At 63.5% G+C, this 7,219-nt stretch overlaps 1 protein-coding gene across 1 annotated transcript in view; it reads left to right on the top strand.

The window, feature by feature from the left end:
• The window catches only part of ILK (integrin linked kinase), a 5,338-nt gene extending 203 nt beyond the window's left edge, over nt 1–5,135 (top strand). The window contains exons 2-13 of the mRNA XM_042838340.1: nt 444–543; nt 1,670–1,835; nt 2,052–2,147; nt 2,297–2,393; nt 2,491–2,574; nt 2,804–2,889; nt 3,139–3,248; nt 3,436–3,563; nt 3,800–3,921; nt 3,991–4,090; nt 4,184–4,314; nt 4,485–5,135. Of these exons, the coding sequence (XP_042694274.1) occupies nt 455–543; nt 1,670–1,835; nt 2,052–2,147; nt 2,297–2,393; nt 2,491–2,574; nt 2,804–2,889; nt 3,139–3,248; nt 3,436–3,563; nt 3,800–3,921; nt 3,991–4,090; nt 4,184–4,314; nt 4,485–4,634 (1,359 nt within the window). The 5' untranslated portion in view covers nt 444–454 and the 3' untranslated portion in view covers nt 4,635–5,135. The remainder of the gene's footprint in view (nt 1–443; nt 544–1,669; nt 1,836–2,051; nt 2,148–2,296; nt 2,394–2,490; nt 2,575–2,803; nt 2,890–3,138; nt 3,249–3,435; nt 3,564–3,799; nt 3,922–3,990; nt 4,091–4,183; nt 4,315–4,484) is intronic.
• Nucleotides 5,136–7,219: the final 2,084 nt, after the last annotated feature.

Genomic DNA, 7,219 nt, shown 5'->3' with positions numbered 1-7,219 from the left:
CAGCGGGCGCGGGGTCCGCGTGCGGGGCGCGGCGCGGGAGGCCCCGAGAGCGCGGCCGCTCGCGTCGGGATCCCGCTGAGCGCAGCCCCCATCCCCGCCCGCTGCGGTGCGGCCCCGGGGCGGCGCGGCCGCTGTCGTCGGGGTCCGAGGAGCGGCACCGGTATCGACTCCGTACTGCGCTCGGCCGGGCCGGGAGCGGAGGGCCGATGGGACGCGGAACTGCGGGGCGGTGCGCGGTCTCCTCCGGTGCCGTTCCCCGCCGCTCCCCCCGGGACGCGGCACCGAGTGCGGGCCTGCAGATAACGCTGCGGGCTCCGGGCCGCTTCCTGCCGGCGGCCGCGGTCGCTGCAGGCGGGGCGGCCGCCCCCGCCGTCCGCCGTCCGGGAGGAGTGCGGGGCCCTCGGACCGCGCAACGCCGTGCCCTTACGCAGCGCTCCCCGCAGCGACAGCCGCGATGGATGATATCTTCACGCAGTGCCGGGAGGGCAACGCGGTGGCCGTGCGTCTGTGGTTGGACAACACCGAGAATGACCTCAACCAGGGGTGAGCGGGGGGGGGGGGCTGCGGGGGATGCTTCGGTCCGCCCGGGGCGCGTTTCCGCTCCGTGTCCGGAGGAGGAGGTGGGATGCGGCTCCTCCCCGCCGGAGGAAGTTACCGCATCGCTGAGGCATGAGGGCTGCACGTCCTCCGTCCGCTTCTCGGCCGCGGGTCGCTGTCCTGGCCGTCGGCTGGGCTGGGGGCGCTGGGCGAAGCCCCTCCCCAAAGCGGCTGCGGCACGTGGTGACCTGACGTGACCCCTGACCCCAGGGGCACCGCTGCCCGGCTGCACTGCCCAGCCCGCGACCCCCTCCCCGCCCTCCCCAGCGGCTCCGACGGCACCGCGTGGCCCCGAGCGCTTCCCATCTCTCTGCGCAGAGCTGATTCCTCCTACTGCCCAACGCGAGGCTGAGGGCGGGCACAGCCTGCTGCCCAGCACTGAAAGCACCGAGCCACAGCAGCATCTCTGCTGAGTGCAGGGAAGGCTGTTTGTGGGCCTTGCTCCACGTCCCAGCAGATGCTCGTTCTGCAGAGCTGTCCAGGGCTGGGCTGTACCCGTGGGGCTGGGATTGGTTGTTAGGGGCTGTTTGGCTCCAGCACTGTGCCGTGTGCCACAGGAACACTGCCGGCAGTGCAGGGCGGTCACCGGATGGCCCCAGTTCTGCTGGAGCTGGGGGCAGCGGGGCTGCAGCATCCCCATCCCCGCCTACTGGGCCCTAATCTCCTTTTAAGGCCCTGCTGCCGCCTCCTCCCTTACTTGGCCAGGCACGGCTGCAAGCAGATGGGGGGGGGCGAATAGGGGGCCTGGTCCTCAGCAGACTCCTGCTGCTCCAGCCCTGAGGAAGGTGGGACGTGGTCAGGGCCCTCGTGGGGATGGGCAGAGCAGGAGCACCGCTTGGGCTGTGCTCCTCACAGCCATCTGGGCTGAGGAGTGGGAGCAGAACGCAGCTCCCTGCCCAACCCGGGGCTGCAGCACGGCTCAGGCACAAAGCTGTGCCTCGCTCAGCAGAGGGCTGAGAGGCCCGCGGAGCTGCAGGACGGTACAGAGTCTCTTCCAGTGCTGTTCCCCACTGCTCCCCCTGAGGTACGGCCCAGGCGCTGCCCAGCACAGCCCTCACTGCTGTCCCTTCAGGGATGACCACGGCTTCAGCCCCCTGCACTGGGCCTGCCGCGAGGGCCGCTCCAACGTGGTGGACATGCTGATCATGCGAGGAGCGCGCATCAACGTCATGAACCGTGGCGACGACACCCCGCTGCACCTGGCGGCCAGCCACGGCCACCGCGACATCGTGCAGAAGGTACCGCCGTCAGCCCTCGGCGTGCCCAGCAGCCCTGCCCTGCTGCTCCCCGCCTCCTTCCTTGCACTCGCTGCACACACCTCTGGCTGCCCCCGCCGCCCCCTCGCAGCCCTCGGCCCCCTTCCAGCAGCAGCCCCTGCTGGGAGTGCGTTCCCCCCCGCCTCGGGGCGGTGGAAGGGACCCGCTCGGGGTTCACCAGGACTGTCCTGCCTGCAGCTGATCCAGTTCAAAGCGGACATCAATGCGGTGAACGAGCACGGGAACACCCCTCTGCACTACGCCTGCTTCTGGGGACACGACACGGTGGCAGAGGTGAGCGCAGCGCCTGCATGCAGGCAGGAGTTTGGAGCACAAGAGGTGGCACTGGGGAGTGCAGGGCAGGGGCGGGCAGGAGGCTGGGTGCGTAGGAAGGGGGCGAGGAAAGGGCAGCAGCTGTGGGTGCTCGCTTTCTCCTTCCTCAGGACCTTGTGGGTAATGGGGCCTTGGTCAGCATTGCCAACAAGTACAGCGAGACGCCCATTGACAAAGCCAAGATGCCTCTGCGGGAGATACTGAAAGGTAAGAGGGACCAGCTGCACCAGAGCCTGCCTCTGGCTGCTGCAGGGCTCAGCACCACAAGCTCTGCTCTGCTGCCCAACTCCTCATCTGCCTCCAGAGCGTGCAGAGAAGCTGGGCCAGAACCTGACCAAGATCCCCTACAAGGACACCTTCTGGAAGGGCACGACCCGCACGCGGCCCCGTAAGGACAGAGGCTTCCCTGCAGAGCATGCTGCTTGCTGGGGGCACAAATCTGTGTGGTGGGGTGGAATTCAGGGGTGAGGGGCAGCAGTTGGCACAGCACATTGGGTGGCTCGTTGGGGCAAGGGAGATCCCCTTACTGCAGTGCCTTTGCAGGCACTGTGCTGGTACTGCGCCTCCTGCAGCCCCACGACAGGAGGGAGGTCCCACGCAGTCCTCTCTTCTTACAGGAAACGGGACCCTCAACAAACTTGCTGGAATAGACTACAAACAGCTGAGCTTGAGCCAAAAACTCAATGAGAACCAATCAGGAGAGGTATGGAGGCTGTTTTCCTTGCTGGGACAGCAGAGCCCCTGGCTGTACACAGAGCACAAAAGGGGTGCAGCTGCTTGATGGGCATCCAAGCCCCAGTGTGGGGCCAGCTGCAAGCTGGCAGCTGCCTGGGTGAATTCCCACCTCATCACAGTCACTGCACATCAGTGCGGGATCCCCGTCCTGCACAAGAGGCTCAGGGGTGCTCAGGGACCCCCCTCACAGCGATCACATCCATCTGTCTCCCTTCAGCTGTGGAAAGGGCGCTGGCAAGGCAATGACATTGTCATCAAAATGCTGAAAATTCGGGACTGGACAACTCGGAAGAGCCGAGACTTCAATGAGGAGTACCCAAAGCTGAGGTAAGTGGCAGCATCCTCCCCAGAGGAGCCAAGGCCCCTGAGGGTGGGTGTCATCCCTGCGGTGGGGGTTGAGATGGGAGCCCATGTGGTGAGCAGAGGCTGATGGGGGCAAGGCAGCCACCACAGGAGAGGGCAGAGACGATGCATTGCTGCGAGCAGCCACTCAGCACCCTCACTTCTCTTGCAGGATCTTCTCTCACCCCAACGTGCTGCCAGTGCTGGGTGCCTGCCAGTCCCCCCCTGCCCCCCATCCCATTGTCATCAGCCACTGGATGCCCTACGGCTCCCTCTACAATGTGTTACATGAGGGGACAAGTGAGTGCTAACAGAGGTGACGCAGCTGAGGCCGGCGCCGGTCTCTCTGTCCTGGGGGGCTGCCCCTCTGTGCACTGGGGCAGCAGCGCCAACTCTTCCAGCTGCGACTGCAGGGCAGCCACAAGCAGGCTGGTTCACAGCCTACCCGCCCCTGTCCTCGTGCTGCCATCGCTGCCCCCTTCCCACGCGTGCCACTCATTCCTCAGTGACCCCCAGTGCCACCTCCCTCCCTGCAGACTTCGTGGTGGACCAGATGCAGGCAGTGAAATTTGCTTTCGACATTGCGCGAGGCATGGCCTTCCTGCACACGCTGGAGCCCCTCATCCCACGGCACCACCTGAACAGCCGCAGCATCATGGTGAGCGCTGCTGCCTGCGCCCCGCAGGCTGGGCTGTGCGGGTGGCTGTGACCGCATCTCTCTTCCCAGATTGACGAGGACATGACTGCGAGGGTCAGCATGGCCGACGTGAAGTTCTCCTTCCAGTGCCCTGGGAGGATGTACGCGCCAGCCTGGGTGGCTCCTGAAGGTGAGCGTCAGGCAGTCGGGCCCCTCCTGCTGCTTTGCCCCCTTCCTCTCCCCTGCCCTTCTCAGCCCCTGTGCTGCACTGGATTTGCCGCAGCCCTGCAGAAGAAGCCGGAGGAAATTAACAGGCGCTCGGCGGACATGTGGAGCTTTGCGGTGCTGCTCTGGGAGCTGGTGACCCGTGAGGTGCCGTTTGCAGACTTGTCCAACATGGAGATAGGCATGAAGGTGAGGGGCGGAGGTGCCCAAACCAGTCTGAGCACAGCTGGGCCAGGGGGGAGCACGCGTGGGGCCCCACAGAGAGCCCAGAGGGGCTCCTTCCAGAGCTCCCCACGTGCCCAGCGCAGGCAGGGCCGGGTCCAGCTGCCTGATCCTGCTCTGCCCTGCCTCGCTACCAGGTGGCACTGGAAGGGCTCCGTCCAACCATCCCACCTGGCATCTCCCCACACATCTGCAAGCTGATGAAGATCTGCATGAATGAGGACCCAGCCAAGCGCCCAAAGTTCGACATGATCGTGCCCATCCTGGAGAAGATGCAGGACAAGTAGAGGGAGGCGCCTCCCCGATGTCTGACGCTGCCATGCTCCCTTCCCCCCCACCTCCAAGTGCCTTTAACCCCAGAGCTAAGGGGGAGCAGGGGCTGCCCCCTCACCCTGAGCCAGCCATGGACACACGGTACAGATGGTGCTGCCTTCCCTGGAGCCGCTCTGCAGGCTTTGGGCTCTGTAGCACCCATCGATGGCAGCACCTCCACCCTCCCTGGCAGCTGTGGGCAGACTGAGCAGGACACCTGGATGAAAGCACTGAGCGTGGGGGGCTCTGCTGCCCTGCAGCCACCTCGTGCTCCCAGGCCCGGGGCAGCTCGCCCTCACGGCGGTCTCATGTTAAAAGTGTCCAGTCCTGGTGCTCTTCCCTGCTAAGGGCAGCAGGGTGAAGGTTTGCCTGTTTGTGCCCAGCACCACCCCAGCTTCGCGCTTCACTTTTTAACATTTCCATCCAGGCCACGTGGAAAAGCCGCCAGCATCTGAAATAAATATTTGTTACAAAAACTGCCCGCGGGCTGAAGGGTGCATGCATACCTCTGCAGGCTGCTGTGGAAAGGGCAGCGCTGGCACCGGGCTGCCCTGCAGAACTGGAGCTGCTCTGTGCCAAACCCTCTCTGCTTCCTGGGGCAAGCAGGCAGCAGGGCTGGCATCACAGCCGCATGAGGAGCCTGGCTGCAGCTGCAGGAGCCATAGCTGTCACACAGCCCTAAGAATCTTCCACTTAAGAAACAAGAGACGTGCTATGGAGAAAAAAGCACAGAGGAAGGTTGGGCACTTCTATTTGCATGGTGCCTGCATCCCTGCAGCAGCTCAGGGCAGGCTGAGCCCTCCGGGAGAGACGTGGCTGCAGTTCCCCTGCTGCGCAGCCAGCAGCCATCGCCTTCTGGTGGTGCTGGGAGAGCAGAACCCCAGGGGGCAAATGATGCTTCACTGACAGCAGGCATGTGGGCAGGAAATGGGATCTTTTCACAAAAAAAAAAAAAAAAAAAAAAAAAACAAAAAAAAAACTAGGCAGTGGTTTAATGGTGCAGAAGCAAACCCTAAAAAAGTTCCCAGCAACAGCCCCTGGCTTCACGTGAAGTAGTGCGGCTTCTTCACATTGATGCCGTACTCTGCGAGGGCGGGCGTCAGGTCCTCCATGGTCAGCGTGTACTTCTTGTCCTGGGGACAAAGCGCAGCATCACCCACAGCAAGGGCACCTCGTGCCTTCAGCCCTTTGCTGCTGTGGGGTTTTTAGCCCAGCTGTGTGTGTACGCTCCCCAGAACAGCTGGAGGCCAACGGTTGGGGCACTGAGGGCCTGAAAACTGCATCTGCTCTTTGCCCTCAGCTGCAGAGAAACGCAGAGCGTTACTCAACACTTAATTACATTGCCCCTAAACCACAAATAGTGGCTGTGTAGATTCCCAGGAACTATTTATACACACTTCCTCCCTTTATCTTTTACCCTCAGCATTACAGTTTGGTGCCCATCAGTGGGAGCAGCAGGGCTTCAGTATCTCCATACACACCACTGCCCACCTTCTGCCCACTGCATTCCCTCCCAGCAGCAAAGCCCCTTTTTGTCAGCACACGTCAGCCTTTTGTATTGAACCATGAGGTTCAATAAGGCCAGGTGCAGGGTGCTGCATCGGGTCGGGGCAAAGCCAGGTATTGACACAGACTGGGGGAAGATGTCCTGGAGAGCAGCCCTGCGGAGAAGGACTGGGGGTCCTGGTGGACGAGGAGCTGGGCATGAGGCAGCAGTGAGCGCCTGCAGCCCGGAATGCAGCCAATGTGTTCTGGGCTGCATGAGAAAGGGGCGGCCAGCAGGGAGAGGGAGGTGATCGTCCCCTCCATCGGCTCCTGTGAGGCCCCATCTGCAGCGCTGCGTCCTGCTGGGGCCCCCAGCACAGGAAGGACATGGAGCTCATGAAGCGGGTCCAGAGGAGGCACTGAGATGAGCAGAGGGCTGGAGCAGCTCTGTGTGAGGAAAGGCTGAGGGAACTGGGCTTGTTTGGCTTGGAGAAGAGAAGGCTGCAGGGAGACCTGATGGTGGCCTTCAGTGCTTGAAGGGAGCGGATGAACAGGAGGGGGAACGGCTGTGTGTGAGGGTGGGTGGTGACAGGACAAGGGGAATGGCTTGAAAGTGAGACAGGGGAGGTTTGGGTTGGATGTGAGGAGGAAGTTTTGGAGGCAGAGGGTGGTGAGGCACTGGCACAGGTTGCCCAAGGAGGCTGTGGATGCCCCATCCATCCCTGCAGGCATTCAAGGCCAGGCTGGATGTGGCTCTGGGCAGCCTGGGCTGCTGGTTGGTGACCTGCACACAGCAGGGCTTGGAGCTGGATGAGCGCTGTGCTCCTTTGCAGACCAGGCCACCCCACAGCACCCACCCCATGTTCACCCCCAGGCCCTCCCCCCCACCTTGCTCTTATTGCGGGAGCTCCCCGAGGCCGTCCCCTTCATCTTGCAGTGCTGCAGCGCATCGTTGGCGATATCAGAGATGAATTTCTGCGCGGCCAACGAGATCAGGCGGATGCTGCGGGCACAGAGGGGACGACGTTGGGGGGGGCACGGCGCCAGGACCGGGGGATGCCCGCGGGGCCCCCCG

Source organism: Centrocercus urophasianus, unplaced genomic scaffold, assembly GCF_019232065.1.
Source record: "Centrocercus urophasianus isolate 14NV4802_14NV808 unplaced genomic scaffold, USGS_Curo_1.0 seq_765, whole genome shotgun sequence".
NCBI lineage: Eukaryota > Metazoa > Chordata > Aves > Galliformes > Phasianidae > Centrocercus > Centrocercus urophasianus.
Note: the sequence above shows the minus strand (reverse complement) of the source record. Positions and strands in the feature narration are given on the sequence as shown.